Source organism: Elaeis guineensis, chromosome 9, assembly GCF_000442705.2.
Source record: "Elaeis guineensis isolate ETL-2024a chromosome 9, EG11, whole genome shotgun sequence".
Classification (NCBI taxonomy): Eukaryota; Viridiplantae; Streptophyta; class Magnoliopsida; order Arecales; family Arecaceae; genus Elaeis; species Elaeis guineensis.
In genome coordinates, this window is record NC_026001.2 from 13,696,788 (window position 1) to 13,722,757 (window position 25,970).

The 25,970-nt window shown below is 36.8% G+C and overlaps 1 protein-coding gene and 1 long non-coding RNA gene across 7 annotated transcripts; both read left to right on the forward strand.

Annotated features, from left to right (window-relative positions):
* Positions 1-228: 228 nt before the first annotated feature.
* On the forward strand, positions 229-24,087 carry LOC105051508 (heme A synthase COX15). Of its 6 annotated transcripts, none has more exons than XR_012134356.1 (11): positions 229-346; positions 461-566; positions 5,476-5,712; positions 10,181-10,494; positions 11,638-11,863; positions 11,956-12,201; positions 12,297-12,407; positions 20,808-20,864; positions 21,755-21,886; positions 23,047-23,413; positions 23,594-24,087. XR_012134356.1 is itself a non-coding variant. In XM_073243559.1 (10 exons), exons 3-10 carry the CDS (start codon positions 5,518-5,520, stop codon positions 23,218-23,220), a joined length of 1,455 nt encoding a protein of 484 aa, XP_073099660.1. In that variant the 5' UTR covers positions 229-346; positions 461-566; positions 5,476-5,517; the 3' UTR covers positions 23,221-23,565. The 6 variants fall into 6 exon arrangements, 4 of the variants coding, with proteins under 4 accessions (XP_073099660.1, XP_073099662.1, XP_073099663.1 ...); XR_012134357.1 differs by having other exon boundaries at positions 23,765-24,087; XM_073243559.1 differs by lacking the exon at positions 23,594-24,087 and having other exon boundaries at positions 23,047-23,565.
* On the forward strand, positions 17,221-20,801 carry LOC140851631 (uncharacterized). The gene is made up of 3 exons (XR_012134358.1): positions 17,221-19,270; positions 19,363-19,413; positions 19,531-20,801. It is a non-coding gene; the product is annotated as an uncharacterized lncRNA (long non-coding RNA).
* Positions 24,088-25,970: the final 1,883 nt, after the last annotated feature.

The following is a 25,970-nucleotide window of genomic DNA, read 5'->3' on the forward strand; positions in this document are numbered from 1 at the left end:
CTCAGCCTCGAGGGCGCCCAGTCCGTCCTCCAGGCCGCCTCCGTCCTGGCCGCCATCATCCTCGTCCACGAGTCCGGCTACTTCCATAAATGGTAGAGTTCCTTCCCCCTTGGCGGCTTCATCGGCTTCCTCGACGACGACCCCGACAGTGACATCCCCACTGACGACGCCGACCTCCTCAAGAACCGCCCCATCCTCGACCGGCTCCTCATCATCTCCGCCAGCGTCGTCGCCAACATCGCCTTCGCCTACCTCATCGTCTTCACCCAGGTCCTCACCGTCGGCCTTCCCGTCCAGGAGACCCTCCCCGGCGTCCTCGTCCCCGATATCCGCCCTGGCTCCTCCTGTATCACCGTCGGCCTCTGTTTTTATCCCTATATTGCTGCCACGTGTTTTTTTTAATTTTTTTTTAAATTCTTAGACATAAAAATCCAACACAAAACCCTACCCATCGTTTCAGCTTCTTTATTCGGCCCTCCAGACCCCGCCCGATTGAGACTCCAAAGACGGAAGAACGCAAAATCGGGGGAAAAACAGAACAAAGGAACGACGGAAAATATTGAAAGGTAAGACCTTTTCCCATCATTTTTTTTCCTTTTCGCTTGTTTTTCTTTTCATTTCATCCTCTATTTCCGGTGATCTGTGGGGACGGAGAGCACCTCAGAGGGATCGGAGGGGTGTCTTAGGTTCCGTTTGGGGTTTTTTCTCAAGCATATAGAATTTTGTGCGAGTTGTGGCGGCGTGAGTTGGTCCCTTGAGGTTTTGAGAGCTTAATCATGGTAGAAGCATGATATTTTGTGGTGTTTTGGGATTTCTGATCTCAAGGATTCTTCTTTGTTTCCAAAAATGTCAAATTTATGGAGTTCTGTTCTCATGATAATATGAACATGATACCAAATTCATGGTGTGAGACTTGCACGAGGCTAAGTTCCACCTTTCTGGACGGTCATGTGGATGCATGAACGAGGCCCTTCTCACTCTATTCAACTCCAAGGGCCAAATGCATGTCGTGGTAGTTTGCACCAGCCACCACATAATGAGAGAGATAGACTCAAGGCTCATGGTTTAACATGTACTTTTCCTTACTTTCTGAACATTAGCTTTGTGAGATAGGAGGTGGTCTAATTGTTTTGAAAGCTTGGGTAGGAGTTATGCTTGGAATCAGAGAAACCAATGTTTGATTGAGGTGGCTGGTGTACTTTTAACTTGTAATTAGTTAAAAAAAACATTTTCTTCACCTCTTTTTGATGTATATATATTAGTCGTTACATATGGGAATCAAAGAAAACATAGTAGTCATTCTCTAAATTCTGTGTTTTTAATGGTTAGCAGTAGCTATGGACATAAAAATCTGTTGGTGTGCCTTTAATAGATTGTCATCACAAAATCAGCATGGCATGTTAGTAATTATTTTATTTATTTAATTTATTTGTTGATTAGGCAGGTTCAGGTTGATTGGGCGGGTTTAGGTACCTGAATAACCCAACCCGAGTAAAGGTTAATTGGGCAGGTTTAGATACCTGGTAGGTTTGCCATTTTTTAGTGCGATGGGTTTGGGATTTTTAAATAATTTTGTAATCGGGTTTGGGACGGCTTCGGGTAGTAAGATTTTAAATGGGTTAAGGTAGCAAGATTTTAAACGTATTCAGAAACATGTAGGGCAAATTTTGTAGGTATCCTACATGTTGCCATTCTTATCACGGCCCACACCACTCCGGCTGCCAGCATATCCCCTGCCGCCACCACTTCGGTACAATCCTGTGAAACATTTTGATCCCGCTTCATATTGCCTAAAATCCCCATCTTGGCAGCTCTCAAGTTACCTGATTCAATGAAACGTGCATGAGGGGCCTTGCTACGCGTGCCTGTTTGTGTGTATGTTCTCCAAAAAAAAGTTTTGCAATCAAGAGATTTAATGGATATCAAAATATCCATTGCAAATGGTGAGTCACCCTTCTAGGATAGGGTAGGTCATGACCATCAGACTCCTACTCCAGGCAGAGTTATCCTCAAACAATGATGTGCATCTAAACAAGCTTTTAATCCATTGAAAACTATGAAGCCAAATATCACAAGGATGATCCTTTAGCCACTGATCAGGGCATAGAGTGGATTGGTGGTCTTTTGTCAGCATATTTTGAGAGAAGAAAGCAAACTTTTGGATGAAGTTTGCATTGTGTGAATAATTATGGCCTGTACTCTGTAAAATTTGTACAACAGACTGAACTGGATGAGAGGACTGTTGGCATCTGTGAACAATCCACAATCGTACAACATGGGCTGCAGTGACTATCCATGCCCTGTAATTTGTGCTTATATGCGGTCTAGGTGAGTATTATTTTGTAGAGGCTATCAGATGCCTCATCTTACAACTGTGGGTTGTTTGCATGCAAAGCCACCTCTTTAGGGAAATCAATACATATTCTGCTGGTCATTGCCCATAAGTTGCTAATATGAATTTATAAATATAAAAGCTTTCTCATTTAGAAAGAAATGCCTCATTGCCATGGGCCTTCCAATGTCAGGATATGTTTCTTTCCATAAGGATGTGTCTGGAATCTGGATAACCCTGAAAGTACTGAAAGCATTTTTATAAAGTAAACTTTATCATTTATTGATCGATTATATCTTGATACTGTAGTATGTATGTTTTTTTACTTGTCTATTGTGGATTTTAACTAATGCCACTTTTACCTACACAACATCTTGCTTAATTCCCTCATCTAATCAAAATACAAGCTCCTCTTTGCATCTGTATGGATATGTTACAGTTCATGCTATGATTTCTTCAAGCTACTGATGCAGGGAAGTCTTAATTGCTTCATATTTTGCCTTTGTTTGGTATTATTTAATTAGTTTTTTCATTGTGATTACGAATTTTAATTGAGCTGATATTATATGGTGCTCAAGATATTAGCTAAGCCTTGGCTTTGAATCTCAAGGAAGCAAGAGGTTACCCTTTTTTCTCCTAATTTTTTGCATTGGTGGATTAAGACTGGTAAATTGTTGTGCTTGCTTGTATATTGGCATGATCATCATTTCCAATGATTTCGTTTACATTTGATTTCAAAAAATAGAATCTTCTAATGGCATTAAAAATTGATTTCATTGTCAATGATAGGAATTAAAAAAATGATTTCAGCAAATAAAATCTCCTTTTGGCATTGTTTTTTGGTTACCTCTTGGTTTCACAATATTGTTATCTTGCAACGGAAGAAGTTTGCATTCGTCATCTTATTTCTCTTCCAAGTTGCATCGCGGGGGAAGCATTGTTGTTTTTTCATGTTCAACAAGCTTCTTTGTTAGTATATATGTACGGCGAATAGTTAATCAGTAATATGCATTAATTGGTAAAAACATGGATATGTAATATCTTTTTCTTCCATCTAGATGTCAACAATGGAAGTAATATGTTTTTTTTTTGGTTTTTAGATGTAATAGCTTAATGTACCCTTCTATATTTCACTTTCATGTTAATATATTCTATACTGAAAATTATACATGAGCGGCGGTGAATCTATATTATACACCTAGAGATATATGTATAGGTTGTATGTGAGGGGCAGGATATATAATGATTGAACCCTATTTTTTCGCCACTGATCTTGACTTTGGAAGTTAACCAGTTTGCCCCTACCATTTAAGGTGTTCCTCATCATTTTCGAACAGATTGGAATGTTGATCATTTACATAACAATTGATGTTTTGAGATGACTGTGGAATATGCCAATGATGTGGCATATTGGTTGGTGAAGAATAAGATTCTCAAAACAATAATAGAAGCCTTTCACAAGAACTATGTGTTGGCACTTGGTTTCATGAGTATTCTTTCGGTTTGACAAAGTTCCTCTTCATACACTAGAAATTTCTTGGGTTATGATAAACTTTGCTTTGAATCACAGGGCATTTAATGTGATGAATTTTTCCATGTCATAGCTTTTTATGTTCTTATCTCTGCTATCTGCATGCAGAATATCTAAAACTTGTGAGATTTGACAAGAATCACATATGGGTCTTCCTTTTTTTCAAAATCTGTTTTTACTGCTATAAGAAACCAGGAGCCTTTTGAAAATAAATTCTTAATGGTTTGGGTATCTCACACAACTAACATTGGTTAATCTCTCGGTGCATGAGGGTGTAATGACGCCTTAAAATAAAAATGCAGCAGAGGAACAAGAATAAAAAGAAAATGGTGGTTAGGAAGTTTGATCTTTAGTATGCTAATTGGAAATGCTTATCTCTGTTTGATTTTCAAATCATGACTGTCAGTTTGTAATTCCAGTTTAATGAATTTTGTTTCCTCTTAGTTGTTAATGTGGAAGATTGCTTTCGGTAGTAAGGATCTCATCACCATGCCAGATGATTTTTCTTTTTTTCCCTCTTTTTTTTGGGGGTGGGGTGGGGGCGACCTCATTGTTTTCTAGACTTGCCATGCCACGCCACATGAAGAAGCAAGGGATTGGCTTCATAGAGTCCATATGGGCTCCAACCATGAATATTTAGCCGAGTTCTTTGTTATCCTTGGGGAGCCCATTTAGCCCAGCTCTACTCAACCTAATAAACCAAATTGAACTGAACCAAATTTTTCGAGTTGATCCAAACCAAGTTTTATAGATGGTTTGATCAATTTCAATTTTAGGAAACTGATTTAAGTTGGTTTGGTTCAAGAATAACCCTAAACTAACCTGACCTAAACCATGTACACCATTAGTCGTCCTTGGACTTCTCATTGCATCTAGCATCCTCAACGCTTCTCTCCCACATATTGGGTGCCAGTGTGAAAGGATGGCTGGCGGCCAACCGTCAGCCACCAGCCATCTTAGGTAAGCATCACGACCTTGAGTCCCCCCCCTCTCTTCTCCTCTCTTCTCCCTTATCCTCTCCACCCCCTCTCCCCGCCCCTCTATCACTAGTTTAATTTGTTAGTTGTTAAGCAATGAATTGTTCACTGTTAACTGTGAAGCTTCTTTAATTTCACTACTTCACTATGAAGTAGTCTTCAAATTAATGGTTTATGTATAACTTAATCATTTATATCAGATTAAAGAGAACTGTAATTTTATTTCAATGGACAGGGATTTATTTTGCTTGTATTAATTTTGCTCCATATTCTCTATTTATGGTTATATGTACTTTGAATATAGTTTTCATTGTCTGAGAACTTGAAAGAAATATAGTGGTAGTGATGCTAAAAATTGTTATTGTGGAGATAAGAGATTACATGTACTGCTTAGGAAAATACTAATAAATTTAGAATTTTTTACCTTTTTTTTGTATTTTTTTATAGTTTAAATATATTTTCTAAATATAATAATTAATAATTAGTATATTTATTATGCTGTCGTGAAGTCATAGTTCAACCTGGATTGACATGGTGGTTGAACTGCTGACCTGTGACCTTGTTCCTTTTCCTATTTGATGAACAATTTGGTTTTTTGAAACACTGAGAACTATTGTCTTTGTCTTTGGTTTCAGATTTTGCTATAGCTGACGCAAAAGGAGTGGCATTCAAGAGCAATGCTGGGGAGCAGGCTTGGAACCCTCCTTCGGAGGAGCAAAGCCCAAATCCTCATCTCTCAGCTCAAAGGTTCTCCTAGGGTTTCCACTAATTTATCTCCATTGTCTCCTTCGAGGTTCACGACCTCAGCACCCTTGGAGGGATGTTTTCTTTCCAAACATAGCTCTTTCTATGCAGTTAAATCCATTCCCAAGGTTCTATTCTTCTCTTTCATCTTACTTGCAGACCATATCTTATATCGGTAGTCTTCCTAGAGAGCCAATTTAATATAACATGGCATTAGTTTGTTTATTTGACTTGGTTTTAAGTGGGTAGCAGTCATGTTGAACATGCACTAATTCATTAGAGCAATTTATATATGATGTTCTATTACAAAAAAAAAAAAAAATAAAATTAAAATTAGGAAAAGGATCTGTGCTGTTACCACTATGGAGACACTATCGGTTGAGATGGTTAACTTCTGGTCACATCTCTAGTCCTTGGTCAGCTGCAGTCTTGCTCAGATTGATTGATGATATTACCTTGGGTGAGAGTGTTAGTTATACATATGCCTTCATTCCTTTGAGGGAAGTAATCAACTATTGATCTTGGTACAGAGGTGTGGGCCGATCTATGTGCTTAGGACTTAGATGTTTGATCCAAAATCAAGACCATTTGATTCTTGGGAGCAGAAATCAAAGGAGACATAAAATACACAAATACAAATAAGTGATGATTCCCTCTAAACAATTCATAATTGTGCATAGAAACTAGACGTAAAATGCTAATGGTGTAAAGGGCTAAGAAATTCTTTGATTCTCTGATGAGAAAAAACACAACAACCACTTATGGATTGAGACCTTAGAATACCTAAAAATGTGCACATTGTGTCTTTCTCGTGTTCCATAATTTTTATGAGGTGAAGTTTTACCCATGTATAAATGAGTAGTACATTAGATGTGTCTTGGTTCCTACGCTAGCAAGACCACCAATTTAGTTTTTGTTTGCCATAGATGCCATCCAACACACAACTAGTGTTCTTGCTGGCTGTTGTGCCAAGTCACTTCCTAAAATACACTCTATATACCCTCCTCCTCACATTCATGAACTGAAAACTATATTCAATTATCTGTAGGAACTGCATCATATTTGGGTTTTAAAGATTTCTCCAATGCCAACCTGATCCCTAGAGTCCGATTTGTCGTCATGCCCAGCAAATTCTTACATAAAATGTAGTCTTTGGTTATCAGATCTAATAACTACGAAAAAGGTATGAAAAAAATAGCCAAAAGGCCAAAATATTATGAGGAAAAAGACATGGATTTGGTGAGAGAGATTAAGATGGGAAAGGGGGAAGAAAGGTTGAGAATTTTGGTTTTCTTCCCATTGCTGGAGAAGAGCCTCCGTCCCCTTTATGGTGGTGGTGGTGAGAGAGTTGGATTATGGGTCAATGGAGAATAGAGGGGGAGGAATTTAGTTGGAAAGAAGAAGAGGAGGATGAGTGGATGAGTGGGAGTGGTGGTGGCTTGGAAAAGGGGCCTGAGTCACGAAACTTGTAGGAGGGGAGAATCCCCTCTGTTCTCTCTCCCCCTTTTCATGTTTATTCTTATGATTAATAGATTATTTTTCATCATTGATGGAAATTTTGACAGGGGAATAGTAAATAGATGACTAGATGAAAATAGGAGTCATGTCCTTATAATGGAACATGGATAATTGTTAGATGAGACATGCATGAAGCTTGCTTGGAATTATGAATATTTGTTCTTTGACTTGGAAAAGTACGAAGGCAATCATTGTAGGTACTAAATCTAATATTTATATTTCTTATTGGCTAATTTTTGAAATAATTTAAATAATTAATATTAACAGAAAAGATCATGGTTCAAAAATTCTTATCTGAGTTCATGATTCAACATGATCTACATTATTTCAGTCCAAATATAACCCTATCCTTATGACCAGTGATGGGTCAAAACTTTGGCCCTTATTCCACTTATTTAAAGTTCGAACTAGAAAAATTGACCTGTACTTGACCCTAATTGAATGACCACAGCTAGCCCAAATAGGGTTGAACTCGCATCAGGTCAGCTTTTCAGGTGGGTCAATGTATTGCCACCCCTAGCTAGAGGCCCCGGGCTATATCCGATTCTTGTTTTAAAGATGCTTTTGCTAGGATCTAATCGATAGGCACTGCAACTCATTGTTACTCCCAGTATAGTCTCACATAAACCTGAGTACCTTCATCTTTCTTTCTCTCGGGCTTCAGATTTTGCCGCTGCTGGCACAAGGAGATTGGGATTTGAAAGAGATGCTGGGGAGTGTCCTCGGAACTCTTCTTTGAAGGAACTAAAGTCCAAATCCTTATTTCATAGTTCCTCTTTGCATTTAAATCCCTTCTGAAGGTTATATTTTTCTCTTTCAACTCCCATGTTCGTTCAATTCTAGAGAACTATCAAAGCTGCCATTTTGTTTGATTTATGTTGATCAAATCTAATAACGGTATGCTTCTTAGGGTGGCAAGAAGTCTTGAACTTATGTTAATTTGATGTAATAATGGTATTAGTTTGTTTTATAGTTATCTTTATTGTAGATGTGGTGCAGCCATGTTGAGCTATGATAACTAATACATCAAAGGAATATATCCTATATTATTCCATTATATTAGAAGAAATCCAAAGTTAAAATTAGAAAAAGGATTTGGGGTGTTACCACTCTGAAGGCATTGTAGTTCAAGATGGTTAACTTCTAGTCATGGTTGTATTTCTTGGTTAATAAATCTTAAAATTGCGATAATAGTATCAAAAGATAGCCCAAAAGGCCCAAAGATGAGGAGAGAAATGACAAGGGTTTGGTGAGGGAGATTGAGACAACAGGAAGAAAGATCAAGACCTTTGGCCTTCATCCCAGTATTAGAGAAGAGCCCTAGTCCATTCGTGGCAGCAGCAACAAGAGAGTTAGAATTGGGATTAGTGAAGAAGAGAGGATTCTAATTGGAGAGAAGAGAAGAGAAGGGGGGACAAGTAGATCTATTACAATGGGGGCTTAGAAATGGGGCCTAGCTGCCACAAACTTGTAGGAGGGGAGAATTCTCGTCGTTCTCTCTCCCCTGTTCTGTACTTTATTTTCTTATGATGAATAGATTATTGTTGCTTTGATGGAAATTTTGAGAGGAGAATACATGGATGGCTGGTGGAAGAAGATGAGTCCTTGGGATGGAATACTGATCATGAGATGAGACGTGCAAGGGGCTAGCTCGGAAACATGAATCATTTCTCTTGGGGAAGTATGAAGGAAATCACTGAAAGTATGAAGGCAATCATTGAAAATATTAAATCCAATCTTTTGCAGTTTTTGTCAACAAACTTTCAAAATTGTTTCAGTTTCAACCAAATAGAATCCAACCCTTATGACTGGGGTTGAGTCAAAAATCTGGCCAATAGCTCACTCATTTAAAGTTCAATTCATAGAAATTTACCAATATTTGACTCTACCTGTAAAAACAATCAACACAAAGCTGGCTCAAAGAGGGTTGAACTCAGTCAGGTTTTCAGGTTGGGTCAATATTTTGCCACCGCTAACTGGAAGCTTGGAGTTGCATCCAATTCAGGTTTTAAAGATGTTTCTGCTTGGATCTGATCGATATGCATTCCAACTGGTTGTCACTCAAGCGAAGTTGCACATAGACCTAACCGAGTGCTGTCGCCTTTCTTCATCTCTGGTTTCTGATTCTACTGCTGCTGATGTAGGGAGAGTGGGATTCAGGAGCGATGCTGGGTCGGAACTCTTCCTCGAAGGGGCTAAGTCCAAACCCTGATATCCTAGCTCATGGGTTCTTTTAGGGTTACTAGTGAGTTATCTCTTTTGTCCTCTTTGAGTTTCGTGGCCTTGAGACCCTGTTAAGGATGTTTTCTTTCTAAATACAGCTCCTTGCATTCAAATCCCTTCCGAAGGTTCTATTCTTCTCTTTCATCTTACTTCTATGTCTTTTTGATCCTATCCAATTATCCATTTTGTTTGATTTATGTAGATCAAATCTTATATTTGTAGTCTTTGTATGCATGTAATAGGGAATAGGGATATTAGTTTGTTCTATAGTTATTGTGCTCGCTAATTCATCAGAAGAATTTATCCTGTACTATGTCAAATTCTCCACTTCTAAGAAGTAGAATGCTAGAATTATGAGAAGTTAGATATTTGAATAATTTAATCTCTCCGCTCAAGAAGTATGAAGGCATTCACTGGAAGAAGATAAGAGAACAGGAGGAAAAGAGAGAAGAAAATGCAAGAAAGTGACAAGATGTCCACACTGTTGACGTGTTGAGCTTAACCAGTCCAATTTGTACTTTTGTAGGTATTGTTAAAATAGGCAATCTCAAAACTTGGTATTTTTGTTGTAACCCTTTCCATTTGAGGTTACAATATTTACAAAAAGGGCACAACAGCTGGCCAGGATTAGAGATTTAATAGAGGTCAAGCATAATAGGATGGGTAGTTAACAAGGCCAAAAACCAAAAGATTTGTGAGCTTGCTGTCTTCAATTTTCAATTTCCCTTGGGACTAATAACTCTTAACATTCTTTTTTGGAGTTGGTGGATGGCTACTGCTGTCCTCTGCTGAATTAATACCTATTTTCCTATCCCATGAAACAACCTGACGGCTTATGTAAACTTTTATTTCTAGAGCTTGTTCGGTCAATATTCAAGAAAAATGTCAACCTCCATGACACTCTTGAATTCAAATAAAGCAGAAATCACAAGTTCAGGACTCAAATTGCTTGTTACTAAAGGACCTCATGCTCAAAAAATGGTTGGAATATGGCTTTTTAGTTGTGCTGCTTGGGTCTTTAGTTTGGTGGTACTCGGTGGTGTTACACGCCTCACCCGTTCTGGTCTATCAATGACTGACTGGAAGTTCACTGGTGGCCTTCCTCCATTGTCAGAGGACCAATGGGTTCTTGAATTTCAGAAATATCAGAAGTCTCCTGAGTACAAGAGGTGAGAGTTTATTTCATACAAAGAGTTTTTTCTTGAAATGGATATGAAATTGTAATTTCACTGCTTTCTTATGTTCTATTTGTTATTGGGTTTCTGAATGGCTAAGTGTTTCACATGATATGTTAGGCTTTTGCATATTTTTATTTTGATAAGGTAATCTTATAATGAGACACCTTCGTTTCCTGACCTTTGAGATGCTAGTGCTGATTGTGCATCTGTATACTTCACCCTATTCTTTTGATCACTTCTTTTGTGGCTTTGCCAAAAAAAAAGAGGCCACTTAATTATCAAATTTGAAGAAAAGAACGACAGTTTTTCTGAAAAAAGGCCCATTTTTAATTTTGCTGGATCATCACTCCCATTCTGCATGACTACTTGCAAGGACACTTGTGTCTTTCAACCTGTAATACATGTGCATCAATGACTAAGATAAATGTGCCACCATCTGAGGATAGGGGCATAATCTTCCTAATAACATCGAAAATATATCATTTCTTAAAAAAGTAGATGGCCTTTTTTTGTAACATTACTGATCTCTTTTTCCCTAGACATACTCTCAGGAATCATATATCAATCATTATTAATCCAATGGGGCAGGTCTTTTATTTAATTTTGCATTATTGCTTGGAAGTTGTGTTCATAGAGTTCGTATTTCTTACTATGAAGTATATTAGAACTAAAAATTCTGTTACTTCCTATTAGTTTTCAGCACTTTGTAATCATATTGTTCTATCTGCTGTAACTTGATCACACTGAACCAGCATTTGACAAAATATGCATTATATGTCACATAGATGAACTTTGCGGTTATAGGTCACGTGGATGAACTTTGCGAAGAAGTCTCATTATTTTCTTAGTGCAAGGCATGTAAATCTTTATGTAGAGTGCAATCACCTTGATAGGCATTCTAAGTTCTCAAAAACCATCATTAATTTTACAATTTCTGAATAATTATTTATTGTTTGGCAGGTCAATGCTTGGTTACTCAATAGGCAATCTAAGTTCTCAGAAGCCATTATTAATTTTACAATTTCTGAATAATTATTTATTGTTTCACAAGTTAATGCTTGGTTTCTCCACAGCTATCATGTTTTCTAACATATTGCAGTTAGTTGCTTACTATATGTAGCATAAATCTTGCAGAGTAAACAAAGGAATGAGTATTGAAGATTTTAAATTCATCTATTGGATGGAGTATATACACCGAATGTGGGGAAGGGGACTGGGTGTGGTTTTTGCATTGCCATTTACATATTTCGTGGCAAAAGGATATATCACTCGCCAACTTGGACTCAGGCTCTCTGGTCTTTTTGCGCTTGGTGCTGGACAAGGATTAATTGGCTGGTGGATGGTAAAAAGTGGTCTAGAGGTAGAAGAAACTTTTCTTCTTGTCCCCTGAAATGTGCATGTTTGTTGGCAAATTTGCATATTTCATTTATCTTTCTTTTCTTTTGTTACTAGGAACCTGCATCAGAATATGTTCAGCCTAGAGTTAGTCCATACCGCTTAGCAACTCATCTGACATCTGCATTTGTTATATACTGTGGCATTTTATGGACCGCTCTATCAGTAGTTGTGCCAGAACCACCAAATGGGTCATTGAGTTGGGTGCAGGGGGCAGCAAAAGTTCGGAAACTTGCTCATCCTGTCAGTGTCCTTGTAGGCATTACTGCTTTCTCTGGAGCTTTTGTTGCAGGCAATGATGCGGTATGGCAATAACCTGCTTTATGAATGTGCCATGATTGTCATTTGGTAACAATGTTTTGTGTGGTCATTCATTTTTTGTATTATCTGTCTATTAGGGCCATGCATACAATTCGTTTCCCAAGATGGGTGATTCATGGATTCCTGATGACATTTTTAGCATGGAACCACTTATTCGCAATTTTTTCGAGAACACATCCACTGTGCAGGTAGTTTCATGTATCATTCAGTACAGGCAATGCTATATATGTAAATATTACTCATTAAAATTTAGGAGATCGACTTCTTTCTGGTTGGGATACTTGGGTCTTCTTGTATATTTTCATTTCATTTATTTGAAGTGATTGTAGCAATAAATATTTACATTACAGCTTTCGAAGTTCTAAGTTTATTGCTAATGCTAGAAATCCATAGTGTTTACGGCTATCTGATATGGTGAGGACTCCTCAGTTATATCAGCTGTCTCATTATCTCTTGTTTGTCCTAGTTAGTTGCTAAGTCTGGTAAGTTTGGTATCTATCACAAGTTTTACACATCTGTTTGGTCACTTTTATGATTCTAGTCCTGCCAAAAATTGAACCTTCCCCAGTATATTATTTGACGGCTAATATTTGAGAACTCTTGAAAAAAAATCCTCCTTGAATTCTTGGGTGTGTTAGGTGGATGACAGACAAACAAACGTAAAGAAGAAAATGTAACTGAACCTCTTTAGCCACTGTCTGGCTGTCCAGGAGAAAAGTTAAGAAATTTAGACAAATATTTGCTGAATGAGTAATATGGGGGCAAACACTTAAGTGTTAATATTGGTGTGGAAATGAGGGACGGCTAGAGAAGCCCTGGTATTGTTTCTCAATGCACAAACCCTCATTCCCCACCAACGAAAAAAGGGCCTCCCCAAACTTCACGCAAAAAAAATGGCCCAAAGAACTCCAAAGACAATCATGGTGGATGTCTGGTTGAAATAAGGAGTATAGTTGTGCAAAATACAAGGATGGGATTATGTTTGCAGAAGCTAGGAAGTCATTTAGGCCCCCATCTTGTTGATATTATGTTAAAGTCACAACGTTTGCTTCACTAGCTTTGCAGTTAGAGGAATTTCAGTCAATCATGTAATCTATATTAGTGCAAGTAATTGTTGAGAGCTTCTTTAGTAACTCCAATCTTGGATTGTCCAACTCTTTGTTTGCACCAATCATAGTATCAAACACTAGATCATCCTTACATTGCATAGATAATGGGCTTGAATATCAATATTCATTTGAAATCTCAATTATAATACTAAGGAATGATTATACATTAGGGATTGTCTGGATTGGATACCAGCATATCCATATCCATATTTGTTTTATTTGATGAATACAGGTATGGATACGGATATTAATTGGATGCAAAATTCGTTTCAATATTTGTTTTACATGGATATTAGAAGTATGGATATAAATATAGATATAAGGGGGTAATTAAACTTTATTACCACAGAATTAAAGATATTACTAAATGGATGGTAAATCAAATTAATAGCATGCTAATATGGTTTTATATTTTCCTTAAAAGTTCATGAGTGCTATATAAATTAAATTATATTACACGGATATTTGGATATGAATTGGATTGTTGTCTATCCATATCCATATTCAGTTTTTTTTGATGGATATGGATATGGATATGGATATCGATATTAGTTGGATGCTCAAATTTTCATCCATATCCAGATAGATTTGGATACGAAAATCGGATCCAGATAGATATTATCCTATCCACTTTCATCCCTATTATACATATTGGATGTCAAATTTTGAGATGCATAAAAAAGCTTGCACATTCACAAACAACATATATCAAAGTTCTAGAGTAGAGCTTTAATAGGAACACCTGATGAAGAATGTTTACAAGGCCTACTCAATTATGTTAGGTAGAGCATATTAGTTGTGATTCAAAGAGGTGAAGGTGTAGTGTCCTTACTCCTTAATTTAGGGTTGTCACAAACTCTTCACAATTACTTGTGTTAATTAATATTGGTCCCTAACTCATGTATGTCTAGGATATCTTTTTAACTTGAAACTTTTCCGCTTCTGTAGACTTAACTGTATCATATGCTTTCCTAATCTTTATTATTCTATCCAAGTAGCTCTTCGGCCAAACGAGTTCATAGCACCAATTTTCTGCACCTTCATTTCGGTCCTAGTGTCCTTTTCCTTATCAATGATTTTGTCTACTTATGTTTTCGAAAATTTTCAGGCAGTATGGACATTCTTTTACCCAATTTTCAAGCATTTTTCTATGTGCACCATAATCAAGTCTTGTTTAACCATTTTTGGGACTGAGTAGCACTCTTTGTGCCTTGTCTTCTTAAACAATATATTTAGAGCTCAGTAGTGATTGTCTCTTTGCAAAACCAACATACATTGTTAATAATAACTTTCTAATTATGAGTGATTTTATTTTGTCATCTTATTTATTTAATGTTTGTTAAAATTGCAGTTTGTTTTTTTTTTTGAACCAACAAAAGTATTCTAGCTAATAGAACTGATCAAGTAGATACTATGGGAATCTTTTTTCGCATATTCACATATATGAGAGTCTAAATCAACTCATGTTGACTGGTCTAGAATTATAGATAGCAGTCCAAGTCAGATGTTGTAAGAAAGCATTTACTAGGATTCATATCTATGAAACCTCAAATAATAGCATTGAGAATTAACGTTTGCACTTGCCATACATGTGCCGGTTGTTGGTGGGCATGTCACTGCTTTGTCGTACTAGTCACATTATGGAGCACATGGCAAGCAAATGGGTACATTCTTGTCTGTATCAGTTTATGCCATGGATGGCAGAACTATTTGAACCGCTCGTTTTCGAGCATGCTAAACCATATCAATAGTCGATCGGGAAGGTTCTGACATTCAAAATGAGACATCAGTGAGAGTAGGGGAGGGAGAAGAAAAGAGAAGAAAAGAGAGGGGGGAGAAGAGGGAAAGGCTAGGGAGGCTATTAGAGGCTGTCAAAGGGCCACCGAGGCTACCCAAAATCCGCCCTCCTTTGGAGAGAGGAAGTGAGAGAAAGAGGGAGAGAGGGTGGGGAGGCCGATGGTAACTGTTGGAGGGAGATGGTCGTTTCGAGGAGGCCAGGGAGGGAGATTTGGTCATTTGGGGGCCTCCATGGCCCTTCGACAACCACACCAGCCTCTCTGCCCTCTCTTTCCCTCGCCCCCCTCTCTCTCTTTTCCTCTCTTTGGTTCTCCCTCTCCCCACTCGTCTAGTCCTCCGGAGGCCTCTGCTGGCCTCGGCCCTCCTTTTCTTCCTCTCCCCTCTTTCTTCAGTTCTCCCACTTCTCCACTCTTTTTGCTATGTTGCTTAGGGTCCCAATGGCTTATGGGTGTACCAAAACATGTTGCCAGTTGACCTCAGGCCCCGGTACTGGCACAATCAACCTTGGTCTATGTTATATTTGTCTAAATTAGCATGGACCAGTAACATAAGAGGTATTTAGCTCTATACCATGCCTATACTTTTCTAACATGGTAACTATACTATGAGGGAGTATCTTGGTCCATGGTGTAATATCTTTTTGGGTTTTCTATCCATTATTGAGCTCTAACATGTGTTCCTATCAAACATCAACTTATAGTCCTCATTAGATGATGAATTTGAGCTTTGCCATGTTTCTCAATAATTTAATGACTTGTGTAACTTAGTTTCATTATCCTTTGACCTCAACTTATTTTTATTTTTGCGATCGATTGATTAGAGTAGACAAAATTGTTTTCTTTTGCAACAGGATTCGCTGTACCGGGCCGAACTACCCGATACGGGGCATACCAAACCGGACCGGCGGTCAGTCGATCCAGTTCGGGGGTTTTTTCCGAAAAATCCTTTCGAACTGCACCGAACCGTCCCTACCCGGTTCGGTACAGTTCGGCTCCATATCGCCCAAAATCGGACGGTATAGACCGATACGGTTCGGTTCGGCGTGAACCGAACTGTATCGACATGTTCACGTGGGAAAAGGGGGGAGGGGAGTGGGGCTTGGGCTGTCTTTTAGTGGCAGCCCAAGTGATTGGGTTCTCTGAGAGCTCTCAGAGAACTCCGAAAGCTCCCGAGGCTCTCAACGAAATCATTGAGATGCCAAAAAAATAAAAAAAAAAATTCCGTCAAATTGCAGCACTAGTTTGAGAAGACATTGATTTTTGATCGGAAGTAAGGTAATGTGTTATTCTTTTAGTAAATATTTTATTTTTTTGTTTTTGTTGTTAAAAATAGGATAAGAACGAGGAAGTATGAAAATAAGACGAAATCATATCAAAATTTTATGATTTTGATATGATTTAATTATATGTGATAGTTCTTTGAAAGATCTACATAATGATACTAAAATTATTAATTTTTATTAATTATATATTTTTTAAATATTTATATATTTATTAATAAAAAATATTAAAAAATAAATTTAAAAAAAAAAAATCAGAGTTTTAGAATCATGTTTAGAATGATTCAAGCTACTTAAATCTAACCTCAATTTTTTTTTGAAATATTTGAAATCAAAAAATATTTTTATAATTATTTAAATAATAAAAAATATTATAAAATATAAAAATATGTAAAAATAGTGTTATATTTTAGTTAATTCAAAAATATTATTTGAAGCATATAACATATTTATTTTGAATTTATAAGTTTTAAAACTATTATTGAAATTATTTTAAATTTATATATAATTTTTTAATTATCATTAAACTATCGTGTTTTGTTGTACTTACATATATTTATAAGAAAAAAATTTAGAGCATGATGTTCATTGACTTTAATTAATTATATATTTTTTAACATATATTTATTTATACAAAAATTATTAAAAAATAAATAAAAAAATAAAAAGTTAGAGTGTTTTCAAATTGAGAATAATGTTTAGAATGATTCAAGCAATTGACATATTTGAATCTAACATCGGACTTTTTTTGAAATTTTTGGAATTAAAAATATTTTTATAAATATTTAAATAGTAAAAAATATTATCAAATAAAAAATATGTAAAATTAGTATTATATTACAGTTAATTCAAAAATATTATTTGAAGCATATAACATATTTTTTTGAATTCATGAATTTTTACTTTATATATTATTTTTTTTAATAATTATTAAATTATCGTGTTTTGTTATACCTGCAAAAATAAGTAAGAAAAAAGATTCAGAGCGTGACATTGGTTGGGATCATGACGAGATACTTTCGGCTCGGCATCATTGAAGATACAAATGGTGCAACACAAAGTTCAAGGGAGAAGGGATGACTATATTGAAGCAGTACCTGACTGGTGGTTATTTAGATATGTCCATGTGTCGAAAATATCCGCAAAAGATCTGACAATTGATAAAAAAGTACTTTACTGATTCGAAAGCAGCGAAGGAAAGGGCAAAACAGAAAAGGATCGAAGTAGACCGTCAAGCTGCAGAGCCATCTTTTTATCACTCTAGAGAGTCAGAGGAGGCTTCTGCTTCAGATGATGAGGCACAGATTGAGACTGCCATTCAGATGAGCTTGGTTGATCAGTATCGATAGGAGGAGATGGTCTGGTATAGAGAGCGATTTGGACTATCATGCTACGAATCGGGGTCTGGATCAACGATTGGTGGGAGAATTTGAGTTAAGGAAGACTATCTCAGTCAGAGAGCCCGGTGGTAGAGAGAGCAGATACAGCATGTCTTCTTTGTTGGGAGCTTTTGACAGTAGAAGGTCCTCCAGAGATATTCTAACAGAAGTCATCATCTATGATTTGGATCCACATGCTTTGCCCAGTAAAGATTCAAAGCAACAGAGAATTGACATCGGTGAAAACAGATAAGAAGGATATGTGGCGAGCTATTGGATCATGGTTTCATTTTAGTCATATTCCTACAAATGCAGCAGTTAATTCTTACTATCGATTTGCTATTTCAGTCATAGAGACTGCCGGTTAGGGTGTAGATCCGTTAGGATCTAAGGATATCTATGGTCAGCTTCTTGACAGCAAGGAGGATCTGTAGAGATGGATTGCTTACAAAAATAAATGGCCTACATACGGACTGACAGTGATGTGTGATGGTTGGGCCGGTCCTAGACGAAGCATCATTAATTTTTTGACATACTGTGATGGAAAAATATTTTTTTACAAATCAATTGATGTTTCATATAAGATGCACAATGCCACATATATCCTTAGTCTAATGGAGGTGATTGATTCAGTGAGCAGTATGTCGTGTAGGTCATCACAGATAATGGATCACAATATAAGGCAGTCGGAGAGTTGCTGATGGAGCAGCGATCGCAGATACACTGGACTCCATGTGCTGCACATTGCATTAATCTTATATTGATGGATATTAGGAAGATTTGTAGGGTGCAGCAGGTAGTGGAGATTACCAAGACTATTACTAGATTCATCTACAACCATACATGGGTTTTTTCATTGATGCGGATGTATATTGGGAGAGATCTTAAGATCGGGTATCATACGATTTACTATCAACTACATAGCACTTGATAGTCTTCTTCAGAAGAAAGCAGCTTTACATCAGATGTTTGTCAGTGCTGAGTGGCAGAAGAGCAGATATGCGAGGGCCGGCACTGATGGAAGTCATGGAGAACTTGATGATGAGTCAATCATTCTGACAGCGGACTGAGAAGGTAGTGAAGACTATTAAGTCATTATATGAGGTGCTTCGTGCTGTGGACAGTGAAAGATACTTCCAAATGGGCTTCTTATATTACATGATAGAGTAAAAAAACAGATCAGTGAGAATGATCTTAAACATGCTCAAAAATTTATTAACATCATTGAGCGTCATTGGGACTATCAGATGGGTAGAGATTCGCATCTAACCGGTAAGCATGGATTCAAAAATATTTTAAAATATTTTTTTATGCTTGTAAAAATATACTTAATCAGCTATGAAATTTATCTGCAGTTTATTATTTAAATTCGAAGTTTCAGTATGCCATTTCTGGGATAAATATGGACAACGAGCTTCTTGCCGCTTTTCGCAATGTGATATATAAGATGGTGTCCGATCCAAAAATTGCGTCATTGTCTGCAAGAGGTATATTAGTTTAAAACAGATGTGATTATTCAACTGAATTCAATCTGTATTCAATGATATATTTATAAATTTAATAAATATATTTTTTTCAGATGAAACAGTTTAGAGAGGGATCAGGCAGCTTTGGAGTCCCATTAGCTGTGGTAAGTAAAAAGCAGATGAATCCAGATAAATTACATATCAATAATGAGCAGCATAGATTGATATGTAATTTTTCTTAATAATATCATAAAATTTGATATGTAATTTTGCTTTTGCAGCTGAATGATGGATTCATTTTGGAATGTCCGCAGAACATTTGAGAGGTGTAGCTGTTCGTATTCTTTCTCAGACGGTCTCTACTAGTGGCTGTGAGCGTAATTGGTCGATTTTCGTCCTTATCTACAGCAAACAGAAAAATCGTCTGACACAAAAACGTCTCAATGATCTTATATATGTTCACTACAATCTGAGGTTGAAGCTAAAATATATTCAGAAAAAAATACAACTGAAGTATACTGATCCGACGCTGGATGATTATGCTGACGAGGATGATGATCCGATCATCGGATGGCTTGTAGGTCAGTAGCAGGAGCCAGAGCTTGATGAGTCGGAGTTCCCTCCAGACCAGTCAGTATGGTAGCTAGAGAGATCAGGGTGGATCCAGGTCAATGGGCAGAAAAAAATATTCTACATAAGGTTCCTGCTGATCAGCCACAGCCTGAGGGGATACGGGACTCATTCATCACATGACTCGATGTCCGATACATCTTCGTAGAAATTCGAGCGACAGATGTATAGACGAGGTCGCCAGTCAGCAAGAAGGCATCCATCCTCTCAATCATAAGAAACTCAGTCACAGAGGGGCACAAAGGGAGAAAGAAAAGATAGTTGCACGTGCACCACTCTCGAGAGTACAGGAGCTATCTGGCTCAGATTTAGAGATCAGGGAGAGTGATAATGATACTGGTAGTAGTAGCCATGGATCTGATGATCAGAGAGAAATTAGAGGATAGGAGATCACTGTTTATGAGATAGCCACAGGGTGATATTCGATTACTGGTGAGTCCCAGTTTACACATGCCACACAAGATAGGGATCATGGTGGATGGGTCGGTAGAGACTGTGGGGAGTCGATTTCATATAGACGACGGGCTCCTAGAGATCGTCCCACATATGATGCAGCTGCAGACAATCTTGCACGTGGAGTAGGATCCATGGATGTATCTGGATCATCCTCGCATTATGGATCCTATTATCTGCAGCCACCTTATGATCTATATGGATATGGTGCATCCGAGGCATCATTTTCTAGTGGTTACTATCCTATGCAGTCTGGAGCATCTTACAGATTAGATTTTGCTACCGGCATATTTGTATGGGCTCCTCTGTAGCCATACCATCATTCCGAGGATAGTTTTCAGAGTCAGTTTGAGTGAGAGATCTGAGATGTTTTATAATTCAGGGAGGATGCCTTATGGGATGAATATTCAAAAGTACGATGCAGTTTGGTTAGAGGGTTGGACTAATATTCTTTCAAATTATGTTAATGATCCAGATATCTACGGGCGTCACAGACACTCGAGGAGAAATTAAATGCAGAGTAGATCTTGAGGTTAGTATATCAGTTGTGCTTTGTATTTTAAACGTTTAGATATATTTTAATACATATTTTATATATTTTTTCTTTCATTTTAGGATGATATAGTTGTAATATAATGTAAATAAATATATATTTGAAATTTTGGATCAAGAATCTTTGTACCGCTATTTAACTCAAAATTTGAATCTAAATATGTCAATAAATGCAATATAATGCAATTTTGAGATTGTATTTATGAATTAATAACTTGAACACCCACAAAAAAAAAAGAAACATAAATAAAAAAAAATTATACCGGTATCGAACCGATATGCCGAAGCGTACCATGTGTCGGTATGGTACGGTACTCATACCGTACCATACTAATCTGCCATCGGTACGGTGTCCGGTACTGGTACAGCGATCTTTGCTTTGCAGCCAATGTTGTTTTTCTTTGAAAATGCGGAATTAGTGGAAGGTGATATAACACCATGCTTCACACGTTTATTAGTTGTGACTTTTTTTTTTATGAGTTCATGTTGCTAGTCATATAACGAAATTAATTACTGATTAAGAGACATATCATATATTTAGGCCGAGGCAGAATTGCTTGTTCAGAAAATTGTTAAGTAGAAGATAGATGAAATTTTCTATGAAACAAAGTTGACCCTCTGTCACTCAGCATCAAAATATTGCAACTGGGCAATCTGCAAGTAACTAAGTTTGTCTCCATGCAGCATGTATGTTATATTTTGACTCCATTTTCAGAGTTGGAAATGGATGTTTCAAATTTGTATAATCCTTTTACATATTTAATTTTAAATGCCTTGCATTTATGGTTAAGACCTTTAAGACCATCAGTACAACTATTTGACACCAACCTGGTTAATAATGCTATTGCTATGTTGTGTTGTCTTATGTAGCTCAATCATCGAATCCTTGCAACAACCACTTTGATGTCAGTAGGTGGATTGTGGCTAGCAGCAAGAAAAATAGACCTGCATCCTGCAATAAAATCATTAGTCGGAAGTGTGTTGGGGATGACAGCACTTCAGGTATAACTATAAAAATTCTTTGTACCATCTATTCTCTATAAAGTCTTTACTGAGATGAGCATCATAAATGCTGTTGCATTGACTCATTAGTTTCCATTGTAGTGCCTAACTACAGCTGCTAAAATGTAGTAATAAGGTAATACACAAAAACTTGATTTTTAGCCAAATAATGACTGGTCATAATGTTATTGGAACCAATAAGGGCTTAGACACGAAACCATCTGCTATAATTGCTTTATAAGAACCACGATTTGGATTATTTTGAGAAAGTAGCAACACCTTGAGTTACAACTTTTCATATGCACCAAACTGATTTCGGAATGCTATCAGGCTTACTGACATGTTTAATCCAATGTTATGTGCTGTTTAGAAGTCAGCTGATATCTACCTAATGTTGATAGCATGGACTGCTGTAGCACCCCCTACCGGCTACCGCCCGGTACAGGGTATACTCTGCTGGGTGGGAACTGGTATGAAACTCAAGTTCGGATTAGTACAAGCCTGATATAAACACCATCCCATACCAAAGTGTGTACTGATCCATACTCAGCATATTGAGATAAAAAGTGAGAAAAAATGGTTAGAGGGACCATCATTTGGAACTGGCAAGGTATTGGTATGGTATGTGGTATAGATATTACAGACCTTGATTGATGGTTTGTGTTTTTCTGGTAATGTAATATGCACAGCTATGCTGCATTTGCAAGTAAATAAGCTTAAATGAAAATGCAGAGCCTGCACATTATCATTAATGAGTTTGGGGGATTTTGGAAGCCATATTTCCAATAAAACATAATTGCATGAATGAGTTATGCGTACTTATAGAAAAAATATATCATGACTAATCATTCATATCTATATCCATCCGTATATCATTTTATAGCATATTAATTGATCACTACCTATTGAGATAGCACAGAAGTTAAAATACCTACTGAATGACCTGGGAGATAATGGTAATACTCAATTGAAATCTCATATTGAGGAAAGAGTCAGTGACTAGGAAACTATGAGACAAGTTTCTATTTAAAATGCACAAATACCCACTTGCAAATAATGAATTTATCTATTCACAAAACAAGATTTTTGTTTTAGGATCTTCTAATCCATGTTTTTGCAATGAAAGTGGAAAATGATCGTGTTTTGGTCCACTCTTTCAGGTAACTTTAGGAATATCGACACTTTTAACTTATGTTCCAGTCTCTCTGGCCTCAGCGCACCAAGCTGGAGCATTGACCCTGCTGACCTTTATGATCCTTCTTGCTCATACTGTAAGGAAGCCATCACCAGCACTTCTTAAGTCCCTAGCTTCCATGCCAAAATCCAAAGCCTAAATTGGGAGGGGTGAAATATCAATGATGTTTCCTAACCAACCACGTTAATTGATGAGTGCCAGACTTTTGGCCTAGCGGGTCTCAAGCTTATTCTCTTCCAGAAGTTCTGTTTTAAGCACTGATACTTTCAGCAGGGCCCGGTGTTTAGGCAGGTACTGCTCTTATGATCTTCATGGGAGAGACGCTTCAGAGGGTTGGTAGCTCTGTTTCCTTTGATTTTAATTGTTTTGTATTCTCGCAACTTCTTGTTCTGAAATCTATATGTTGTGTGTGTCAATTATCCTTACCCCATTGGGAGAAATGAACTTGTCAAGGAAAATTAAATAAGCAATATTCATTTGGGTACATGTTAATCTTTTTGGCTCAAATTCAGGATCTTCTTATGTATTTTGTGCGAAATCAAAGGCTTAGCTGCACTCTGCATTTATGTACCAACTGCAAAATTGAGACATATATGGTTCCAGCATGCCCGGTAACTGTCGGGTGGTATTGTTAATATAATTAGTGAGCTCAAGCAGTAGTCTAGTGCAATTCTTACCTTCAGAGGAGGCTGCAAGTCAGGATATCCATCTATTCTGGACTGGATCAAGAACACCAGACTTCATTGTAGCAACCCCAGTTTGGGATGGGACGGACAAGGCGAGCAGGAGTGCAAAGACAGAAATTTGACATTCAAAGCCTGGAATTCTGCTTATGAAACTAATCCTGCAATCCTAGAGGATCTACAGGAAATTAAAATTGTTTAAACTATATTGTCATTCTTTAGGGTTAGGGGTGAAAGTTGTATGAATACGATTCATTTGATTCGTTTTCGTATCCGAATTAAATTGGATATAAATAGACATTTGAGGATCTGATTAATATTCATATCCGAATTTATGTCCGTAAAAAAAAAAAAATAAAGATAAACAACCATCCGATTTGTATATGAATATTTGAATCTATATATAATTTTATATAATATTTATTATTTTTTTAAAAAATATATAATCATATAAATAGGTTATTATTTGATTTATCATCTATAGATATAAATATGTCGATATTTTAATCCTATTTCAGTCGATTTCAGTGCTGCCTGTTGGCCTGTCTTCTTGTGTGCGGTGGGTAATAGCTTGTGGGTATCAAAGCAAAGGATTAGGAGGGAACGGCTGCATGTCTTCACATATTGTAAGCCTTTGATTTATTCTAGCGAGAGTTGGATCTAGTTTTAACTCCATGTTTTATGCGCCTGCTTCGGAGGGTCAGCATTCATGTACATCTCTGCTATATGCTTCATGGTTGATCAAAGCACCAACCCGGTCTTTATATAATAAGTAGAATTCAATGCAGAGTTGTCGACAAAGGCCAAGATTCACCTATAGGCTGCCATAGACTCGCACTACGGCAGATACAAAATACTTGACTTGGGTTACTTCCATTACTTCCAATGTGTGGAATTCAAAGAAATTTTTTGTGGACGGTGTAGAAAATCTGATGTGGAGCAGTCTTGTCCAATTAGTTCACATAGTCATTATTTTTTAATACATATTTAATGTATCAATTTTTTCATTTAAAAAATCTATAAGATAGAAAATATCTATGCTTTTTGGAAACAATAATGACATTCTTTGTAGCATAATATGACTCAGGATATCATAATATAGTCTAAACATCAGAATATGAAAAAAATATTTTTATCCAACCACTTTCAATACACAATTAATATTTGTAGTTTTATTTTTTTTCTTTAAAAATTTTGAATGATAAAAATACTCTTATTTCTTGAAAAAAATTATGACATCTTGTGCAATTATGACATCTTGTATTATATTATAATATTTTGTGGATGAAAATTATGATTTTTTAGATATAGAATGTTATAATATCAATATAGAATGTCATAATTTTTTTCAAAAAATAAAGATATTTTTATTATATAAAATTTTTAAATGAAAAAACTGACCTGCAGGGGTATTAAATACAGTTGGAAAATAGTAATTATGTGATCAATCGGATAAGATGATGCATTTCATGTTCGATTTTTTACATTGCTCGTGGTGCACAAAGAATTCTGTATGATTCCATTGTATCCCAAAAGAAACATGTTGACTTAACAAGGCAAAAGATGAGAGCCCACGACGTAAAATCTGGTAAAGGTAATTTGTGATAAACAAACATTGCCAAATGCTTGGAAATGAACCGAACATTCTCCGTGTAAGCAGGCTATTTGTACAAAAGCGGATGCTATAAAAACATATAAGATGGTGATAGTGCTAAAGGCCGCGACCCAGTCCATGCCCAGTGCTACGACCACGTCCTAAGAGTCTCCTTGTTCTATAACCAACGGTAAGTTGCGTGGAATTGCTGTTGCTAAAAACCAACTTCTTTGAGCTGCTCCACATGTTCTCAGCTCGTGGCGAAGTGCGACTGGCTAAAATTATTTATTTCAGACAAATATTGTTCTGTTCACTAGTTGTCTTTCGCATCTGATCTATTGAATTCCATGCCCTTTGGTTAGACTTCATAAGCTTTAATTTGATTCATGAATTCGTTCCTTTTATTCTCGAGGGAATAAAAGAAATAAACGATTTTATTTGGTATCCCTGCATGATATAAAATTAATCAGTGATTTTTCTGGTTCAGCATGTTCTTTACTGGGCGATTGCTGCCTTTGTCAATTTTGGGAATGAATTTGGTGCCTCTTTTATTGTGTTATGGTAGTGATGTTGCTTTACATCAAGGCTTCGTGATTTCTTTAATTATTTTGG